This window comes from Silene latifolia, chromosome 1 (assembly GCF_048544455.1).
Source record: "Silene latifolia isolate original U9 population chromosome 1, ASM4854445v1, whole genome shotgun sequence".
Taxonomy (NCBI): Eukaryota; Viridiplantae; Streptophyta; class Magnoliopsida; order Caryophyllales; family Caryophyllaceae; genus Silene; species Silene latifolia.
The window spans coordinates 11,909,537-11,931,842 of record NC_133526.1 but is presented as its reverse complement, the minus strand read 5'-3'; the positions used below and the strand labels follow the sequence as shown (position 1 = coordinate 11,931,842).

The 22,306-nt window shown below is 37.0% G+C and overlaps 3 protein-coding genes across 3 annotated transcripts; 1 reads left to right on the top strand and 2 right to left on the bottom strand.

The window, feature by feature from the left end:
• Positions 1-52: 52 nt before the first annotated feature.
• Positions 53-6,673, top strand: LOC141598786 (putative kinase-like protein TMKL1). The gene is made up of 2 exons (XM_074418563.1): positions 53-1,569; positions 5,894-6,673. Exons 1-2 carry the CDS (start codon positions 105-107, stop codon positions 6,532-6,534), a joined length of 2,106 nt encoding a protein of 701 aa, XP_074274664.1. The 5' UTR covers positions 53-104; the 3' UTR covers positions 6,535-6,673.
• A 310-nt stretch (positions 6,674-6,983) lies between these two features.
• LOC141598796 (putative pectate lyase 8) lies at positions 6,984-11,566 on the bottom strand. The gene is made up of 7 exons (XM_074418575.1): positions 11,367-11,566; positions 11,222-11,272; positions 10,817-10,891; positions 8,167-8,809; positions 7,947-8,050; positions 7,717-7,855; positions 6,984-7,576 (listed from the first exon to the last, which is right to left on the bottom strand). Exons 1-7 carry the CDS (start codon positions 11,465-11,467, stop codon positions 7,355-7,357), a joined length of 1,335 nt encoding a protein of 444 aa, XP_074274676.1. The 5' UTR covers positions 11,468-11,566; the 3' UTR covers positions 6,984-7,354.
• Positions 11,567-12,448: 882 nt separating this feature from the next.
• LOC141638932 (RAF-like serine/threonine-protein kinase 20) lies at positions 12,449-21,800 on the bottom strand. The gene is made up of 10 exons (XM_074448136.1): positions 20,306-21,800; positions 18,904-20,237; positions 18,747-18,833; positions 18,285-18,437; positions 17,878-18,041; positions 17,618-17,765; positions 16,936-17,058; positions 16,774-16,861; positions 12,807-12,985; positions 12,449-12,724 (listed from the first exon to the last, which is right to left on the bottom strand). The coding sequence occupies exons 1-10, from the start codon at positions 21,678-21,680 to the stop codon at positions 12,704-12,706; spliced, it is 3,672 nt and encodes a 1,223-aa protein (XP_074304237.1). The 5' UTR covers positions 21,681-21,800; the 3' UTR covers positions 12,449-12,703.
• Positions 21,801-22,306: the final 506 nt, after the last annotated feature.

Here is a 22,306-nt window from a genome sequence, read left to right as displayed (position 1 = left end):
TAAGACGAAAAGTAACAATTTAAAAAAAAACATCATGTGTCTACTTTCCCAGTGCACTCCACACTCCTACTCAGTTCTCAGTCTCACTCCCAACATTCCTTTCCATGTTTCTCTCTCCAAAACAACTTTCTGCAATGGTGTTCCATAAACCCATCACCTTTACTCTTCTTCTTCTCTTATCTTTTTCATCTTCATCTTTTTCAAAATCTCCATTAACAAAATCCCCATCTCCATCTTCTTCTTCTTCAAGAACACCACCACCAACACCAGCTACAGATATTGAGCTCCTCCTCTACAAAATCAAACCAACATTACAAGGAAACACACAAAGTTTCCTCCTTTCTTCATGGAACACAAGCATCCCTCTCTGTCAATGGCATGGTCTTAAATGGGTCTTCTCTAATGGCACTTTCCTCAACTGTGAAACCCTTTCTTCACCACACTGGTCTGACACTTCTCTTTCAACAAACCCTTCTCTTCATCTCAATTCTCTTCAACTTCCGTCTGCTAATCTCTCTGGTTCTATTCCTCGAGAAATCGGCGATTTTTCTGCGCTTCAGACTCTTTATTTAAGCCTGAACTCTTTATCTAATCAGCTTCCTTTAGAGCTTGGTTACAGTACTTCTCTTATTGACATTGATTTGGGTCATAATTTATTTACTGGTTCTCTCCCTGCTTCATTGTGGAACCTTTGTGATCGTCTTGTCGCGGTTAGTCTTCATGGTAACTCTTTCTCTGGTTCTCTCCCTGACCCTGCTTTGCCTAATACTACTTGTGATGATTTGAAAGTTCTTGACTTAGGTGATAATAAGTTTACTGGTTTATTTCCTGATTTCGTTTCGAGTTTTAAGGGTTTGCAGGTTCTTGACCTTAGTCATAATGTATTTACTGGGGTGATTCCTGATGATATTGCGCAATTAAAACTCAATAAACTTAACCTGTCTTATAATAATTTTACTGGGTTGATTCCTGATTTTGGGGAGGGTAATAATAAGTTTGGGGTTGAGGCTTTTGTAGGGAATAATCCTGGGTTATGTGGGCCCCCTTTACAAAGTTGTAGTTTTGGTGGTGGGTCTAATATGACCCCAGGCGCGATTGCTGGCCTTGTGATTGGGTTGATGACCGGGTCTGTCGTTGTTGTGTCGTTGTTAATTGGGTATTTGCAAAATAAGAGGAAGAATAGGAGGGAAAATGAGGATGAATTGGAAGAATGTGATGAGGATGATAATGCTATGATTGAGAATGGTGAATCGAAACTAATTGTGTTCCAAGGCGGCGAGCATTTGACCTTAGACGATGTTTTGAATGCTACGGGACAAGTTATTGAGAAGACGAGCTATGGAACGTCTTATAAGGCAAAGCTTGCAGACGGAGGGACAATTGCGTTGAGGTTATTGAGGGAAGGTTGTTGTAAGGATAGGAGTGCTTGTTTGCCTGTGGTCAAGCAGTTGGGACGTCTTCGACATGAGAATTTGGATCCTTTGAGAGCTTTCTATCAGGGAAAGAGAGGAGAGAAGCTGCTTATTTATGATTATGTTCCTACCAGAACTCTTTATGAGCTCTTGCACGGTACGCATCTCAGTTCTTAGCTTTCTGTAGTCTTCTTATTCTTTGTCTTCATCTTAGGTGCGTGTTTGTTTTTGTTTATTCAATACAATTACAAAGGGAAGGAGATTCGAACCTATTACCTATCTTGAGGCCGTTAGTCTTAGCAACTAGGGCAGGACCTCAGGGGTACATTCAGTCCTTATGGACTAAATGACTTTAGCTGGAATGTTGTGTTCACGACTTCACGTAAAGGGGAGTTATAGTTCGCTTCTCCCCTGACAGGGATGAGATCAGCCTTCGGGAGTTAACTTGAATGTAATATGTTGCTGATTATATGACTAATATATGGGCCATGCCGTCATGGGCAGTAACTCAAGTGCTTCTTTAGCCGGCAGTTGTGCTGGTTTAGACTATTGATAAGTGTAGACGTATATATAGTACTCCCTCCTATTCTAAATAACTCTCCCCCGACCCTTCTTATGGGACGTGCTTTTTCACATACGGATTTTACTCTTTCACATACGCATTTTACAATTTTACGCTTGTCATTTTGTTCATTCATTTACCCAATCGATTTTTTTTCTCCCTTCCCTCATCTTGTTTCAACATCAACACCACACTCTCCCTCCCACCTGCTCTGACCACCACGCTCCCGTCCAACACAATAGAGTAACCACCACCAAAACAATCTTAAAACACATTAATGGATGAGCAAGTACAAGGAGTCACCGGACAAATTTGTTCTGGTTTTTGTACCATACACATTTGCTGATACGATGGCATAAAGCTGATGATAGTAATACATTGTTGAACACATAGAGTAATCATCAATTAATTAATAGGCGCACAATGATAGAATCCATTAATTGGGGCGAATGACGACAAATAAAAGCACAAGCACAAAAGAAGAGTAAACAAGTAAACATTACTTGATAATTCTCCGTAAACATTACAAATTGGTTATTGATAAACCCTAATAATTTTAACAAAATCATTTTATAATTGCTACACAACAAAATTACTTCATTAATTGAAGAATTATAATCTATTGTTCCAAGTTTATAGAGCAATTAGATTCGATTTTAAAGAAAAGGGTATACGTAAGAGTTAATTTGTTTAGGTTCTAGTGAAAACTGAAAACGGTACGATAGAGAAAGTTTATGAAAATGTGTATTTGAAAGAATAAAGATCTTATGTGGAAAAAATAATTCCTATTCACAATACTCTCCCCCATTTCCTTATTTGGTAAAGTTTTATACTTATTTTAATCACTCACCCCACAACAATACCCCACATCACCCCACAACAATAATTATTTTAATCACCTCACCCACAATAATACCCCACAATACCTTCCCTCTCTCCAATTACCTCACCCCACCAAAATAATTTAGCTTATTTAATTTGGTTTCCTTAATTATCGTGCCACCCTTGAATAGGGAGGGTTATTCAGAATAGGAGGGAGTATCTCTTTTGATTTGCATAAACTCACATGTCGCAGAAGGAAAGGAGGGTCACTGGAATCTATACTTGTAAATTGTTTTAAGTCGGCGGTACTAATGAAATTGTATTACTTAATGTTAAACTAGTTTAGACTTCGTGCAATAAATGCACGGTATATATATAATATTTTTTTTATAAACAAATAACTTATAAAATAGTGATATTTCATTAATTGTCCATATTTCTCATTATTGTATTTTGCTTTGTTGACAATTAATCAAGAGATTTTTTTTCTTTGAAATGTATTTTAAAACAAAATATTTTTTACCCACAAAGCTAATGAATTCAATTTTTTAGTCATCTCAATTTTTTTTGTCACGAAAGTAATAACAGTGATTCAGTTTTGTTTTGTATGTTGCATGTATTAAGTTATTCTTAAATTATAGTATCAATAAAAGATTTAGCGCAATTTATAGTTTTATATAAATTTTATTTATATTTTAATTAAGCTATTATAGTTTGGGGTTAGAGGTGAAAATAATATAATTTGATGAAAAGATTAATTTTAATTAAAAGATAATAATTTAATGTAATAAAAATGAAATTATTAGTTTCCTTTTTTTTAGTAAATGCACATAATTGTAGTTACCGACCTTATTTAAAAAGATACTTTTTGGAGGGAAAATGTGAGAATTTCTATTCATTTGGTAAATAGGGGATTATGACATCTAAGTTAGACGGGGACAATGAAAATGACAGTAAGGGAGTACATTATCTTGTCGAATTTAATTGAAACCTTATAAGGAAGTTAGAGTTTAGGTTACTAGATTCGCTCATGGTGGTTGCTTAAAATTTATGTCATACAACTAATGAAAGGGTATATATATGTCACTATCGTGTATTCCTAAACTCTAACATGTTTCCCATGCTTGTCTGTGTATTCCTAAGACATGTTCCGCACGATCGTTCTCAAGTGTTAATATTGTTTCATCAGAGGAATTTCATCTATAGCCTCTATTTAGCATTTCTGTTTAAGTCACTATAAATAATTCCTACCATATTGTTTATTTAAGTTTGGATGATCTAAAGCAAAAGGGATGGAAATGAAAACAAAATTGAATCCCCTTATATAATGTAATGTTAAATAATTATTCCCTACGTATAGTTCATTTAATTCCTTATTTATTTTTATATTTCAATAGATTATAAATAAATATTATTACATATAATATTATTCCGTATATTATACTAAATTTAAATTACATTTATGGTAAAAAAAATTAATATTTTCTTTTAAATTTGCAAAAAAATTATATTATATAAATACATTTTTTCATACTTTTATCTAATGATTTTTATGTTGATGATGTTTATTTATATTCACTATATATTTGTTAAGATGCACCAAAAATTGAGCGCACTGATTTTTACTTGAAGCGTACCTACTCTAAATTCTGCAAAAATAGAGGATATAGGGGAAAAAAAGCACAAATATAAAAAAAATGTTTTCATAAAAATATCAAAATGATATCGTCAGCACATTGATTAGTTTTGCCATTTCATTTATTTTTCTCAAATAAAAAATGCAAGGATGAGAAATTTGAAAAATTAGTAGTTGTCAATTTAAAATCTATTTATATCGTCTTACGAGAGACTTTATTGTTTTAATTTAAAATGGACACTTAACAATTTTTTTAAAAAAACATGTGTTGTCTACTTTCCTAGTGCACTACACACTCCTACTCAGTTCTCAGTCTCACTCCCAACATTCCTTTCCATTTTTCTCTCTCCAAAACTTTCTGCAATGGTGTTCCATAAACCCATCACCTTTACTCTTCTTCTTCTCTTATCTTTCTCATATTCATCTTCTTCAAAATCACCATCTCCATCTTCTTCTTCAAGAACACCACCACCAACGCCAGCTATAGATATTGAGCTCCTCCTCTACAAAATCAAACAACATTACAAGGAAACACACAAAGTTTCCTCCTTTCTTCATGGAACACAAGTATTCCTCTCTGTCAATGGCATGGTCTTAAATGGGTCTTCTCTAATAGAACTTTCCTCAACTGACATGAGTTTGATCTTACCATTTATGATACAAACAATAGCTACAATTATGAAAATGTGTATTACATAATATAAATTCATACAAATCTTAAATAATTTTTTTTTATTATAAATATAATATAAATTTATTAAATATGGAGTAGTAATATATGTGAATATATTACTAATCTATTACTAATATATTACTTATTAAAATTTAAAAATAAATAAAGCATTTAAGAGAGTATATTTAGGGAATAATGTTTTAAAATACATTATATAAGGAATCATTGTTGTTAAAATCGCGATCCGGATCGTAGGGTCGTACGATCCTACGATCCAAAAAGTGGAAAAAGATTCAAATCGTCGTAGGATCGTTTTGGTGGTAGGATCGGTCAGGATCGGATAGGATCGTAGAGGATCGTTCAGGATCGTAAAATGCTTATTTATGCAACAAATTTGTGAGTTGGTTGTTATTCTATACTTACAACTCTAAATTAAAGGTATATGTAATATATTGATATGATTATTAAGACTTTCATGTCATTAAATAAACTTGTTTATCCAAACTATTTTTAGGATCTTACGATCCTGCGATTCGATCCTACCACTCCTTTATCTCGATCCTGACAACATTGCAAGGAATTTCAATTTTTTTTTATTACATGCCTCTTGCTTTGGATTATCCAATCCTACATCAATTATATGGTGGGAATTAATTTTAAAACAACCGTATGAAGGGAATTATTTTCCGTCATAACATTATGTAGTGAAAACACCCTTCTTTTGTCTATAATAAATAATTTTGGATTTGTTTTGACGTATTCCCTCAAATCTAAATATGTTAATCCAGAAACTAAGCTAGGAAAACCTGTGCTGAACTGGACGCGGCGCCACAAAATTGCACTTGGTATCGCAAGAGGACTAGCATATCTCCATACAAGCCTAGAGTCTACAATAACTCATGGAAATGTGAAATCCAAGAATGTACTTGTCGATGATTTCTTTGTGGCTAGACTTACTGAAATCGGAGTAGACAGGCTGGTCATCCCTGAAGTAGCTGATGAGATGTTATCTCAACTCAAGGCAGACGGGTATAGGGCTCCAGAACTTCAAAGGATGAATAAGTGTAATCCAAGGACCGATGTTTATGCATTTGGTATAATGTTGCTTGAGATTTTGATAGGGAAAAAGGCTGACAAGAATTCTCGAAGTGGGGATTTCTTGGATTTGCCGTCAATGGTAAAAACAGCCGTTCTTGAGGAGACGACAATGGAGGTTTTTGACGTTGAAGTTCTCAAAGGGATAAGAAGTCCCATGGAAGATGGACTAGTTCACGCATTGAAGCTCGCAATGGGCTGCTGTGCACCTGTGGCTTCTGCTAGGCCTACAATGGATGAAGTGGTGAAACAATTGGAGGAGAACAGACCGAGGAACAGGTCCGCTTTATACAGCCCAACTGAAACTAGAAGTGGAACAGGTACTCCTTTTTAATCTTTTTTTTTTTCTAGTGACTACACTTATGTACTATGTACTGTAGGAGCTAATGTCACTTGAATTTGAACCGGTTTCTAAGAATGTAGTATTTGGCTGACGTGAAGAAATTATTGAAAGTAATTCATCATTTGTTTTACGTTCCTCGTAGTTTTTCACTTTTTCCTATATTTAGTCTCCAAAGAGACCGTCCCACATTTTAAAAATTGTGGGACATCGAACTTCAATGTGTAATGGGTTTTAGCAAGTAAATGGAGCGGTCTCACAAAAAACACTGTGAGACCGTTTCTTTTGAGAATTTGTTTATTTATTTATTTATGTGTTTGTTTATTTATTTATTTTGGTTGAAGTGAGTAGCTTACTTTATTAGAAGAGTACCACCACTTTAAGTCAGTAAACCGTTTCACAATCAACCAGAGTGACCACTGAGCAACCGCAAAGCAAGATTCTGAGTTCTGACCATTTCTTATAATGTTGTTCCACAAAGACCACAAATCATAATTACTGTCTCCAATTGTTTTTCTTTCTTTACATATTCTTGTCTTTCTTTTCTCAATTTCCTTTTTTCTACTACAATATTTCATTCGAAATAAAAGCCAGCGAGATATGTGACAAGGAGGTACTCGAGTGATTGAGACTATCACCCGACTATTAGGCAGACTAATACCGATATCAGACAATGGAGGGACTACCATAAAGCTTACAAGATGAGCAGAGGATTTTGGACTCGAGGAAAATGAAATATTGGTGCATTTTGTGGGTTTAATTTATACTTTGTTCTTCTGTTTGTAAAATGTATTTGGGTTGTGGATAAATGGGACTAACACTGACGACCACGGCGACAATTGAGAACACCAGCACCAGAAGTTAGGGTGGCAACGAGATTGGATGGCTTCGCTGCCAAGCTTGAGGCTCTGGCGTAGCTAGCACCGGCTTCTGATCCCGATGCTGTGAAATATGCCCCATTTAGAAGCAGATCTCCTGATGATCTCCAGTTCCAGTGCTTCCATCTACCCTCATTGTTGTCAACCCTCTTAGTCACCTATAATTGAGAATCATCATAGTCAGTACTTACGAAAAAAACTTGTACGTTAAGACATGGCAAAACCGTCCCATCCTAAAATAACCGGGCCTGTAACTGACCTAAATTACCCCTATACTAGGTTCACATAAAACAATCACCTCTTTGGCATGAGTATTTGCAGGGGCAAGGTATCTGTTTCCTTGACTGTTGATGGTGGGTTCTGCGCTGCCTCCAATCGCGTACATTTCCCAGTGAGTGTAGTCATTATTTACGACATGGAAGTACCCATGCCTACACCTGTATATGGGTTATTGACCCAGTTAGTTAACCGTCTGGTGAAGAAGAGAGTATATAATGAACCAAGACGCAATTCGGTTTTTAGCAATACCTTGGCATTCTCTGAATAAGTCCTTCACCGAAGTGGTTGTAGGCAATAGTAACCTGCATTATCTTATCCGGTGTGTATGAGTCACTGTGACCGAGTAACATAACCTGTTTTCCATCAAATGACGAAGAAAACACCAGTAAATAGTTGATAAAGAAACAGTCGAAAACCCTAGTTACGCTTGTATGAGACGGTTTTACATGGGAGACGTTTCAGTAGTTACCTCATTGTGGTGAGTGAAGTAATTGTTCGAAATAGTAATGGCTGTGGAGGCCATAATAGCATCAATGAGACCATCAGCACAGTTCGCCAGCGAATTATGGTCAATCCATATATGACTGGCACCGAAGATGGAAATCCCGTCACCATCAGCAATAGTTCTCCATCCATAATGAGTCGGCGAGCTTCTGACCATAGCATTACCTGTTGGCTTGCAGTCATGTATATTGAGACCATGGATGATGACATTAGTAATGTATTGGATTGTAATGCAAGCCCCATTAGCAATGTGAACATTATATCCTCGGCCATCGATAGTTTTGAAGCTGTTCATAATGAGCTCTTGCTTCAGGGTGATCACCATGTCTCTCTTGAAAACAATCCAAAGCGGCTCTTTCTGGATGACTGCATGACGGAGGGTCCCAGGCTTCGGGTTGACTGCATCATGGTCACTTGGGTCAGTAACCACATAGAATTTACCGTCCCGGCCACCCACAGCATTGCGACCGAACCCAATGGCACAGTCAGCAAGGCGCTTGCGGTTCTTATGCCAGTTAGGATCACATCTCCAACAATCATCAATTGGGTTTCCTGTTCCACACGAAAAATAGCCGAGGTTTCTTCTTGCTGTGCTGTTACTAATGCTCCTGAAAATTATAAAACTTGCATTAAAACTACTTCTTGGTCCCTAAATGTTTTGGGGTCGGCATGATTCCCGAAACATGACTATGACTATTAGACTGTTATTAGAGCATCTCCAATGGTTTGACTTAGTTTCAGCTAATAGTTTGACCATTTGTTTAAAGAATTTGGGCGGCATAATCGAGTTGTCAGGTACTCAGGTTGCGACATGTGAAACGGTGCAGGGCGTGATCACACAGAATGGATGAAATACGGAGAATAAGAACAGTATGTGCAGAAAATAATGGTTACATTCTGTTTTATGGCGTTTGGGTAGGAAATGAGATTTGTCATTAAATGCAGAGAAACAAAATAAGTACATCAATTACGAGTTACGAGTTACGAGTTGGAGTAAATAAAAATAAAAGGTGTGATGTCGGTATGTAGGACTAACTAGTTTTATGATACATAGTAGTTCAGCAGATAGCAGCATAGGCTCCTCTCATTCAATTCCGACAATGGCGCCCACATCGTATCGGGGCCAAAATGTCGTCCAAGAATGCCATTTCGAGCTTGAATTTTGCTGGTATTTTGTTTTAGTAACCGGGTCAAATTCTAAGTAAAATGATTTTGATAACAAAATCACACCGGACTATTAAAGTTATGAAACGAAACCAAAATAACGTAACCGAAAATATCTTAGCTCCTAATCCTAACCTAACCTATTTATTTAAATACTTATTTATTAGTATTAAATGAGCAAACTTTTTATAAAAATGGACCGTGGTGTGAGACCGTCTTATTATAGAATTTGTGTATTATAAGAGGTATGGACTGTGATCCATACTAGTGATAATATGGGATGTCGGAGCAAAATGAAATTAAATGTGCCAAACACTGATCTCGTGCCTAGGCATGTGCATTACTGGTTTATCATGCAAAAATAGCAGAACTTAATATCACGAGAGTGTCTAAACCTAAGAAAAGAATAACGCAGTATTTAATACGGAATATTTTACTACTATTCATTTACTTAAATTCACCGAGAATTGAAAATGTCTTATCTTAGTACCTTAGTACGGAGTATTAATTAGGGGTTACAATAAATCCTAGGTTAAAATCCACCCAACCCCGATATTTTACTGCCTTTGTGGCACATTTGACACCAAAAAGAAAAAACTAGGATTTAATGAGTTTATTGTTATTTGAATATCATAGAAGAATTTCACAATGTAATGGAATAGCTACATAAAGTAGTTAAGAACTTACGATATAAACTCCTATAAACGAATATTAAATACTTATCTTTGTATCACTTTTTTACTTTTGGTAATTACAAAGAATAAAATTGTAAAATAAATGATTGAGTATGAGGGAGTTAGTAGTTATTATATTCTCCCTTCGACCGATTCTCATGAATTGTCCCATATTTCGTTTTGGCCATTCAATTCATCAGAATTGTCTCATTTCCATTTCCATTTTTATTTTTTCACTCCCACCTTATTTGTAAAATTCACCATTCACCCATAATCTTAACACTGCGACCGTCACAAGTAAGACTTATTGAACAAAGTAAATAGAAGATCTCCGAAGAATGAGAGGTAGTAGCAAATTAGCGTAAGCCTTGACAAAGAGGGAAGGACATGCAAAGAAAGGTCCCTAGCTAGTGTTGGGGCCATCACTCATTTATTAACATTTCATGTGTGAAAAACTGACAGAATTCTATTGACTTCTGTATAAACTTAGCATAGTTAGTAAATTTTCTATTTTAATTTGTATTAATCTTTTTGACTCCTCCATCAATTCCGCAAGAAAAAGGCATCTCTTAAATGAAATTTTCCAAGTATATACACTAAAAGAGAGGTTAGAAAGTGGAAAAGGGGTGGAATTTAATTAGCGTCTGCTTCGCCATGTGTTTGGTGTAGTTTTTTTTAGGGTAATATGCATTAAAACCAGTCACCAATTTAATTATTGGATTTTTCTTTTTTTTTAGCTAAGTATGGAAATCAATGGTGAAATGAACTGAAGCTTACTTTTGGACCATGGCAACAATCTCCTCCGGTTGTTCGGCCACCGCTTCTTCATTTCTCACTTCAACCTCCTTAATCCTGCAGAAATCGCAACAGAACTTTGTTGTACTTATCAAGTAATACCTCTTAAAAGGCAATGAATTATGGATGTTAAAATTCAACCAAATACATTTCCAATCAAACTCTTGTGGAACATAATAATAACAATGTAGGTTGTTGCACCGTATAATTCACGCCACCGATTCTCAATTTATTGCGAACGACAAATTTAGGCACAGTGTCAAATTCATTCACTCTCATTAATAATAGCAATTATATAATCTGCGTGCACTCTGTGTTTGCATTGACAGACGGACATTTCATTCGAGATCATAACCATCAATGAATTCTAATTTCTAACTCACTCACCTCTGTACTGCCATGGATGAGTTGTACAAGTTCTTCGACTGCTCTTCAATCCTGTAATAAAACAGTATAAATGTATAATGTTAATTATCCAGTTAAATTAAATTCCGATGATAAAAAGTCGGAAAATTTGAAATAGAGTAAAAACCTGTCAGTTATGTTTACTCTGCCATCAACGTAGTAGCCGAGAAGAAGCACCAAGAATAAGAATGTGAATACGGTACAACATTTTGAGAAAATTTCCGCCATTAATGTCAAATGTCGTCTCTCTCCTTCCGTCCTTCGAATGCGGGAATAATATTGAATTTATGTTTGTTAAGGAGAAGAGATAGGACAAGAAGGTCAAATAAAAATGGCAAAGGTAGGCTGGGGTTTTATAGGAGGAATAAGGAGAAATAGAGAGGGAGCAGAGAGGTGTTAGTTAATTAAGTGTAACTAATTAACAACTAATACTCCGTATTAGTTTTGGACTTTTTACCTCTATATAACTGCTTCTACCTGTACTTTGTGACTCCTACGCTCTACTTACTGAGTTTAGTGTAATTTAAGTCAATGGTATATAACAAATTTTTGACTTATATTTCACTTTTTTTTTCTTTTTCTTTTTTTTTAAGAAAAAATTGGGAGTATTTTATTGATCTTTCGATTTCATCACCAACCGGAGCAAAGACGTCAGCAAAATTTGGTGAAGGGTTTTCTAATGTCAAAAAATGAGTAAGCGAATGAAATTGGAATTCCATGAAAATTTACATGCTATAACAATGGCAAAGGCTGGGAAATAACCAAGGATTTGTCGTGGTAAAGGATGTGGTGTTAAACTCTGAGTATCTAGGTTACTCCCTCCGTTCCAGGTCGTTTGTTTTTTATTCTATTTTGGAGTGTCCGGTCAATTATTTGCTGTCTATTTTAGAAATGCTTTTAATGGGTAATTGGATCCTCCACACTCAATTTGGTCAACTCATGACGACCGATTTTACCAAGTAATAACTTCCAGTCTTCTGATTCACAATTGATATCTCCTGTTGTAGTAAGGTTCTCACCCAAACTTGGCCCATAGTAAATACTTCATATTATGTCTTACAAATATAGGAATGTAATGTCTTGCAAAGTGGGATTTGAACTCAAGTTATGAGTACCACTATCTCATGACCTTTTACAAACTAAACTTAGTTAACTTCCGCACCGTCTTGCCCAGTAATCATGGAGAAATAGCATAGGCAACAAAAGAAGTAAACTCATGAAAGTCATTCATCAAGATGAAGTATATACACATTAATTGTTCAGCCAAGAATTCATGGACAACTGAACCAATATATCACACAAGCCTGCTCACATATCGACTCTTATATAAAAAAAAAATGAAAAAATGGTGTAATACACGGCTATGCACATAAGATAAACAGGCAAATTACAACATTCAACTACTGTTGAGAAACAAAACTTCTGCCACGCTGTCGCCTGGACTCATCTCATCTTTGACATTCTCTACCCGGCGCTGGGAGATTTCTGGGGCAAATTACAATTTGTAAGAAAATGGCCATCAGGTCACGTATTAAGAATATATATGATAATCGGATTTACTCCTCACCTGATTCTGATTTCCCCTAGACTGGACGGCTGCAGACATCAAACGGAGTCTACTGGTCACCTCTGTGAATGAAGGCCGTGCATCAGGGTCCACTGACCAGCACTGTTCCATTAATTTCCTCCATTCAGGATCACATCTTTCTGGAATGGGTGGCCTTAACGTGTTCTTTAAAATACCGCCTGCCAAGAAGCCAACCCATGAGGAGGCAAACTAATACACTTGGGTTTGACAAATCTTTTTTGCAACAAACTATCAACTATGTCAAAGGATCAAAAGATTCAGTGAAAAACTACCAGTTTTCAACAAGAAGAAAAATGGAAAGAGAAAGCCAGTCAAATTAAAGCAGTGGAGGAGACTGGCGAGTGCTTTTTAGTCCTTTTCCTCTAAAAGGAGGGTCCACAAGGCCACTGTTATTTAGACGCAGTCAGACTTGGCTATTGCATTAAAAATCCCTCTTAATTTTACTGAAATGCCTAAGAATTACCCACTTCAGAGTATTGTGTGGTAGCTATGTGATGTAATAGAAGGAATAAGAGTAACATAGCTCATGCCTAGAAGGCCACAGGATTAAAAGAAGCAAGGCAGAATAAAATGTATGCAAGACACCGGAGGACATTATCTACAAACGGCTCAGCTTATTATGGAATTGAAACGAGAAAAACAAGCTGTATCTTGAATATACAGTAATACAGATATGTCAAACCATTAGTCATTCAATAATAACCGAGTCATGTATCCACAGCTCAATGACCATGATGAAATCTGTATCGAGAATTGCATCGAAAAACTAAAATTTCACAAATTTTGAAGTACAAGCAGTTTAGTGCTATTTGCTCTATTCAGTCATTATCCTAACAAAGCCAAAGAATGATGAGTTTTTGGCTCAATTGAGGATGAAAAAAATGTGTTGTCCATTATGTTTCAATTTATAATGGGGCCAAAAACTTGCCATTCTATGATTTTGGATTATGATGAAATAAAAATGACTCGATAAATTGGGTGTTTCTTTTTACTACGGATCAAGTCATTTGATGAAATTTTTGGTGTGATTTTTATTATGGATCATTTTCAAACATCTTTGTGTCATTAATAGAGGGGTTGCACACATTAAAAATTTCGACCCCTTTACCAATCCATTCCCGCAAGCTTTAAGGCACTGGATAATGATTATATATTGTCCAAAACTATAACAGGAACTCTATGGATTTCAAACAAAATAGTTCCATCGTCAATGGAGGGGGAGGGAGAATAATTTACTACCAACAGCCCACTTTAACTCTTGGTCAATCTGTCCCCTTACAACCTCCATTTTAACACCATAAACCTAGGTTTTCTCCATTCTTAATCGACAGATTGAATTCATCTTTTTCAATCTTCACTCCTGATATTCTTCCCTGCTTTTTAAAATATGCAAGGCAACCTGGGCTCCTTAATCCTCCACTTCCTCAAATTTTACAAGATTCAGAATGGTATGGGTTGTAATCAACTAAAGATGACTGTCACAAGTCCATGAATGATGTACGTCAAAGAGCTATTGCCTCTGGAGCCTTATGAGTCCCAACTGCCTAGCACATTTGGAACATGTCAAAAGAAGTTGAAAATTTTATCAATGAAAGCAGATACAAACTATGTCACTTCGATGCTTCATTTTTAGGACCGTACCCATGCAGACACGACATAACATGGATATGGGCATGAATTTCATAACCGAGGCTTTTTAATCCGACACTTCTCCTAGTAGACTAAACTAGTGAGGCTCATGAATTTCATAACCGAGGCTTTTTAATCCGACACTTCTCCTAGTAGACTAAACTAGTGAGGCTCGCACCACAAAAGTAGAGGAAGAAAGCTTGTAAAGCATTTAGTAATATATTCAACGATCTAGTCTTATTTGCTAAACTTCTTTCCATTTTACTTGTTTTTTTTTTACAAAAAAAAAAACATGCTTAAAGTGTTTGTGCTTTGAAGGCGTGTCTCTGCGCCCGTATACTCATTTTATGACAACGTCCCCATGTCTACAAACTTTACTCGCGTCGAGTCCAACACTTCATATGTACCCGTGTGCAATACTTGTACCCAAGAGTAACATCGAACACAAAAACAAATACACCTTAATAACGCTAAATCACCCATAAGTCCATAACTCATTCACATACCCATTACAACACTAAACATTCGGTTCTACCTCGGATACTAGGACCTAAAAGTTAATTGTCTCATTTGACAATCTAAGCTATAGAACATTGAGTATTCTAGATTAGTTAAGAGAGGCCCAGACTTTTTGGTTAGAACGCGACACACAAAACACAAATAAGGATACACCAAAAAAATCATTGCCCACAATCCTTAACTTTGTTCTATTTTCTTCACACCTAATACCAACATAGGCGTATGATGCCAGTTACCACTATTTTGCATGCAAAACTGTGTCAAACTCCCTTCTTTACATTCAATTCTACACATATTCTTTTATTGGCCTTTTTCATTCATTCTATGCATTTATATTTTTAGGTCAGATTTGTCGGTTTAAAATACAAAAATACCCTATTTATTTGAATAAATAGTGGACACTATTTGGGGGGACAAGAGAAAGAGTATATGATTAAATGTAAGGGTTATTTAATAGGAATAATCCAAACTATTGGCCATCTTCTCGAAATAATCCGAACTTTAATTCAACTCAAAATAAACCATATTATTGTTCTCCTCTTCCCATACTTCACTTAAGGCCATTTTTAACCTGTAAAATCCGGTAAACTAACAGATGAATCCCATTTTATTTGTTAAACCTCTTTCTTCCTCCTCCATTAACAACCCACATCACCACCCACCACCAACCACTTAACGAAGGTCGAATTTTCAGATTTTCGCGATTTTGCACCTTGTTTTAACGACGTTTCCACTTCCAAAAATTGAACAAAATCAAACATTCTAGAATGAAAATCAGCTCCATTTCAATCTAGTTATTCCACTAACCACCATCTTGAATGCTTACCCACTAGCTCCCACATCGGTACATCATTAACTTCCATGGTGACGAACCCTAATTTGCTCCCCCAATTCTTGTTTTCTTTAATTTCACCCCCAATTCTGGGTTTTTTTTTTTTTTTTTTAATTTCCTCCCTCCAAAAGCCTAATCTTATACCCTAATTCCCCTCACTTTCCCTCAATTTACCTTCATAATCCCCTTCTAATTCTCAATTTCAGCTCATTTTCTAGTTGGGTTAGTTTAATTTCGTTACAAACCTAATTTGCTCCCAAAATAACAGCAAACAGCCCAATTTTAGCATATGAGTTGTTCCAATTTATGAATTACATCCAACTTTTCAGCAAAAGGTGGTGGGGCAAGGACGTGTTGTTCGGTGGTGTGAAATGGTGAAGTAGTGTGGTTTTGAGGTGGTGGTGCGGCTGGATGGGATGTTTTATAGATGTTTTATAGATGGGGTTCGGTTGGTGGTGTGGATGTACGGTGCTGTTCAATGGCAAGGTGAGGCTTAAAGGGTGGTTCTTGGTGTTTGGTGATGGGTGATGGATGAATTAAGGGGATGGAGGGAAGGGAGATAATGTTATACGAGTAATTGATTTAATTATTGTTTTAATGATTTTAGGTTTTTTTTAAAATAAAGTGAGACTTGACGAACAGGTAGCCGGTTACCGGGTACATTATGAGAAAATGAGGTTACTAGTATGATTTATTCTGAGATTAAATGAAGCTGGGATTATTATAAGGATTCCAGTTTCCACCCATACTTTGGATTATTCGTGTTAAATAACCCCAAATTTAATGCTTAAAAGACACCATACTCCCACTTATTTTACTCTACCTAAAACTTAGCTAAAAAAAGCAGATGTAAATAATTGAATAGGAAGGAGGGAGTATAAAACTATTAAAAACAGACATGGGAAACTAGAGTTTGTCAAACAAAGAATGAATAGGCCCTCAATTAATTAACCCGGCAGTGCTTACCTATGATTGCACCACAGTGCATGTTTGCATAGGGCTCCTCACCAGTCAAAATCTCCCACAGCGCAATGCCAAATGAGAAAACATCAACCTGCCAATGCCATCCCAGTCAATCTAGTTATATTGTTTGGAAAAATATAACACAGAATTTATTTGCCTACAAACCTTCTCAGAAACCTTGTTGCTACTACCATTCAACAACTCTGGTGCCATCCAAGGAAGTGTTCCCCGCACACCCCCGGATACCAATGTATTACGTTTTATCCTTGACAATCCAAAATCGCCAACCTTCACATGTACAGATGATAACAGCAGTTCAGTGCAACAAGGAGTCAACGATATCCCAGTAAAATGTCAACACGCAAATGAAAATAGATTGCAGTACAGTCAAGGTCTTGTCGTTCTGATTTCTGAAGAAGTCCACTTCAACAAGAAAATTAAAGTGGAACCAAGAGACCCCCAATAGAATTCAAAATAATATATATCCACAGAAATAAACTAAGATTGATTTCTTAACATAGATTGGCTAGTAGTAGAGTACCTAATATGTAATGCTGTGTTCTTTCTAGCCATCACCACAACTATAACTGACACTTCCTCTTTAGATTCGCAGTTTGCTTTGCACAAGCAAGTATGAGTGATTACCATCACCGCAAACGTAACATCATGATGTGGGAATGGGGGCAACGACAAAGTAGGTGGCTGGGAAATGGAGGGGGTGTTTTCAGAGCTATGAGGAGTGGGAGCATTTCTTAGTTATAATATTTTTCCACCTAAAACTATGTACCAAAAAGGAATGGGAACCATGCGTAGCTACTAGTCTAAGACAAAATTTAACATTACCAACCTTGCATACAGGTCTTTGCGCATCCCTCATATTAACCAGCAAGTTGTCACATTTTAGATCAAAATGAACAATATTTTTAGAGTGCAGGTATTCCATGCCAAAAGCTGCATCCATGGCAATGATGAGCTTCCTCCGACGATCAAGAGATCTGCCAAATTCGGTTTTAAAAATAATAAAGAAGGAAGTTCTTATAAGAGGAATCACTTGTTTTCAATTCTAAATCACGGCGATGACAGCAAAATAGTTTATAAAAATCTAACCTGTCCTTTTTTAGTAGGACATTCCTTAAGGAACCATTCACCATGAACTCTGTAACGGTTGCCAAGGTTCCACCAGATCCATCAGGTACGACCCCGTAGAATGCGACAACATTTGGATGGTGAAGTTTTGAGAGTATTTGTGCCTCTCTCCAAAAGTCTCGGGTCTAATAAAAAATAAGAGTCTGATTATCAGTTAATGTGACAGATACCATACAATAACACTATATATGATCTTAAACAACCATAAACCTTATCACCTTCTATACTCCTTTAGAAATTGGGAAAAGTTTAGAAGTAGAGCATCACAATAAAGTAGTAGTAGATTATATTGGCCAAAATAAATTAAGAATAAAGAAACAGAAAAAATTTGAGCAATAACAAGAATCATGAGACAGGATACGACATACCAATCTTTCCTGCTCCGATGATCTTCCTGAAAAACAACTCTTCTTGATTCGCTTGATAGCAACATCGGAACCTCGCCATTTCCCATGATAAACTGTCCCATAAGTACCAGAACCTAATTCTCTAAGTTCTTCAAGATCAGCATTTTTAATGATCTGTGCATCATCAAACATGTATCAACAATATAGTTTGGAAAAAAAATGCCAAGCTTCCAGGACTCCCAGTTATCCACAAATATTGGGTAAAAGGACTAGATGAAAAATCCTACATACTTTCAAATATTCCCTTTCCAGTGAGCTAAGTATTTCATAACTCATAAAAATCAAAGAAGCTTTTTTATTAGAGAACTAGCAAGCACACTAAAGCTGAATAAAGATTATCTTACTCATCAAGTTCACTCTTTGAAAGAATCTTGTCCCAACAAACCACTAAACATTATAAAGCACGATAAAAGAGTGTACAACCTGCAGCCCATAGAGACCAGCTTCTACTTCAGCCATCACTGCATCAATGACAGTATCATCCTTAAGTCCACCAGCAGGCGTAGCATCCTATGCAGACATCAATGTCAATACACTTTAAAGGACAAATAGCCAATAGAACAGCAAGAGATTTTGGTACCTCCAAAACAATTTCTGTGCCAACGCCATCTCGCACAGGCACATAAGGATGTTCTGAACCATCAGTCATACAATCGACCACATCCTTGGAAATTTTTGAGGAAGCATCAGCTGCCAGGGGTGTAAAATGGATCATCTCGTCAATAACAAGCAGGGGCTCAAGTTGTTTCTGATCGTGCACACTTACAGGTTCCGCGCCATTAATTTCATTGGCTGTAGCAGCCACTTCATTTCCATGTCTATCTCCCAATTTTCCTACACCAGGCCCCAGCTGACCATTGATATCATCAAACAGAAACATATTTCCTCCTCCATATGCAGCACCATTATCCAAACAATAGGGATTATGAGTGATAGCGTTATGAACTATAGATGGATAACCATCCAATGCATTAATCAGAGATTGTCCTTGAGAAACCTCATCTCTGAGGCATGCAACAGGCTGCTGTCCCATAGGCACATAAGAATCACCTAAAACACCAGAAAGCGGATTCATTGGTTGATCCTGACCATGAGACTGCACCACAGCGCTCTGAGATCTAACTAAAGATTCAGAAGTAATCTCCCCAGTGAAGCTACATGGCTCAGACTCAGAATGTTTATGATTATTAACAAGACCACAAGAGGTGTTTTCTAGCTTAGATGAATACAAACTATTAGGGATACAGCCTGATGAAAGTGTTGCATCAATAGAAGTTGATGCCGCCTCTTGGTGACCTAGTGCGTCAGGGTTGATGTGGTAACCATTATGGTTCATCAGCTTAGGCGGGAATACAACTGGATTGTTTGTTCCTTGGTGCGTTTGGGAAATGTTCATCATTTGGAAATCCAAAGGATCGGAATGTTGAGGTTTCTGAATAAGGTAATTGGCTTTGTCTCCCTCATCTACACCTTTTTGAGGTCTCTGATAAGTGGCATTGTTTAAGCATTCGAGATATGGGTTGCAGGCTAATGGGTCAGAAGAAAGAGGCACGGGCATATCGGCTCTGAATTGTGGTGGAGAAGGCTCAATATCTACTAACTGATTCGTAACTTCGAGTTGGGCAGAATGGATATTATCTTGCAAATGGACAACGTTGTCTTGAAGTGGAGAGGACAATGCTTGTGAAGATACTACTCGCTTAGAGAAGTGTAAAGGAGAAGAAGGGCTCATCCCCTCCTGTGAGCAATATGATGACTTATCTCCATACTGTTGCAGCTGTGAATCCGAATATGCATGAATCATGCCATGATGAGAGTCAATTGAGTCAACTGACCCCAACATGAACCCACGACTGTCAACTTGCGACATATACCTCTCATGATGTACTGGCGGCCTTCCCTCAAGCAAAGATGGTCACGATGTCATTTTGATTAACATCGATTAGAGGAGGTGTAACAAGACAAGCACTTCCATTATGAGCTTGGGCGTGATTTCGCCCTTTGTACACTTGGTTTACCATATAAATTATCAAATGGTAATTGGGTTGCATTATGTGAGCTATTGCTTTCACCACTGTGTTGCCATAAGCTATCCTCATGCCATTGGACAAATCCACCTGGTAAGTTGTGCTGAGCAGGCATCATAGAGTATGAAGGAGATTCAGTTGGTGACATTACCGGGTTGAAAACTTCCTTCCGCGTATGTGAAGCTTGTGAGAAGCTCAATGCATCCTTGCTCTCCACATGATAAAGAGATGTTGGTGACTCTCCATGGAAGCTCGGAGTACGGTCTAGTGCAGAAACTGGTTTTACTTTATCAGTGAACAGTTGATCTCCGGCGCTTTTTCGAGGGCTCGGCTCCATGATACCATTTACGGCAACAACATACTCATAGTCAGGAGTGGTCTGCTGGAGAGTACCTGAATTTCGGTTTTCAGTCTCACTTGAAGGGATCAGAAAAATTCGAAGTCTTTGAGATCCCGCCGACCTTTCCACCCCACCATACTCTTCCATCATATTTTGGAGATCCTCATCAGAAGATACTGATATGAGTGCATCAAGGTCTTCACCTGGTAGCTGGTATTTGATAGTGTATGGTTGATTACACATACCGGAAGTCTTGTGAACGAGTTCTTCCCATGAAATATTCGTCCTGATGGAAATAATTCGCGTCTCCCCTCCAACATATCTGAGCTTAGAATCACTCGGTCTGGGCAAAATTCTACCCCCAAAACTACAAAGAATCCTCATTTTTTCAGGTTGTGAGCTATCAGAAGAACCCGTTTCATCAGGGTTGCATGAATTCTGGGGAGGAGGAACAACAATAGGTGACACTTTGGCACCAAGGTCAGCCTGATCAAAATTTGAAATACCGTTAACCTCCCGAGATCCCCTGACCTGACCACCATCAGTGTCATCAATATGACATCTTCTATCCCTGTGAGACCAACTACCCACCTCCAATGCACACCCTTGTGAAGAAGAAAACTCAGTAACATCAGAACCACATTCAGAGTCAATCCTACGCAACCCGAGAATCCTAGCAAGTTCCTCATAACCCATTTGACGGAGATCTTGATCATTGTTAAACCCAGACCCTAATTCTTGATTATGAACCACCATAGGAAACCCATGAACACCATGAGCCACCTTTGGAGTAAGACGATCACGAATGAACTCAGAAGAGAACTCCTCTCCCGTCTGTACAGACACATAATTATTATTTACAACAACATTTCCCCCTTGAAACCCACCAACATTTCCCCCTTGAAACCCACCAACATTTCCTCCTGTACTCCCTTGATCCGACCCCAACCCTAACCCTAACCCTAACCCTGTGTTCATGTTCCCCCTCATACCTCCTTCCTTCCCTATAACACACTCAATTTCGTACAAGTAAATCACCACTTCATAACTCGAAACCGAAACGAATCACCAAATCACGATCTATACCACCAACACCTCAAATATAAACACTATGGCAGATTCAAAACAAAAATGCAACTATCTGTAATTCTCTACAACTCAAAACTTATTAAAATATAAAATCTATATACCTAAGATTAATCCTCCACAAATAACAGTATAATATATACCTAATCACAAAATTTACTAAACCCCCAATTTAATTCAATACCTATATATACAAACGAACAAATTAAAAAATAAATCTCTCTAAAATGTATATATAAATACGAAAATTCCTAAACAATTCAAGCTCATAAATCAACAGAAAAATGATTTCAATTAAATGACCTAAACGATCCCGATTTGTGATTTTTTTGTAAGATTAAAAGCTTGAAACTTTGATCAAATTAAAAGAGTAATTATTTAAAGGGCGATCATAAATTTTGCATATGATTTTGGTGAAAAGGATGATCATATCATAAGAAATTTGAATTTGAATTATTGTTTTTGGAATTTCTTGGGATATTTGGAAAGGGAAAAAGATAACAGAGTGGCTTACGGAGAAAATCATCAAA

Excerpts from the sequence above, each read along its gene's own strand:
- LOC141598796 (XM_074418575.1), bottom strand. The coding sequence starts at position 11,467 with ATGGCGGAAATTTTCTCAAAATGTTGTACCGTATTCACATTCTTATTC. Across the intron at positions 8,810-10,816 it reads ATTGTTGCCATGGTCCAAAA|GAGCATTAGTAACAGCACAG; the intron begins GTAAGCTTCAGT and ends TATAATTTTCAG. Across the intron at positions 7,577-7,716 it reads CAAATACTCATGCCAAAGAG|GTGACTAAGAGGGTTGACAA; the intron begins GTGATTGTTTTA and ends TCTCAATTATAG.
- LOC141638932 (XM_074448136.1), bottom strand. The coding sequence starts at position 21,680 with ATGAGGGGGAACATGAACACAGGGTTAGGGTTAGGGTTAGGGTTGGGG. Across the intron at positions 18,834-18,903 it reads GCACAGAAATTGTTTTGGAG|GATGCTACGCCTGCTGGTGG; the intron begins GTACCAAAATCT and ends ATGTCTGCATAG. Across the intron at positions 18,042-18,284 it reads CATCGGAGCAGGAAAGATTG|ACCCGAGACTTTTGGAGAGA; the intron begins GTATGTCGTATC and ends ATTTTTTATTAG.
- LOC141598786 (XM_074418563.1), top strand. The coding sequence starts at position 105 with ATGTTTCTCTCTCCAAAACAACTTTCTGCAATGGTGTTCCATAAACCC. Across the intron at positions 1,570-5,893 it reads TCTTTATGAGCTCTTGCACG|AAACTAAGCTAGGAAAACCT; the intron begins GTACGCATCTCA and ends ATGTTAATCCAG.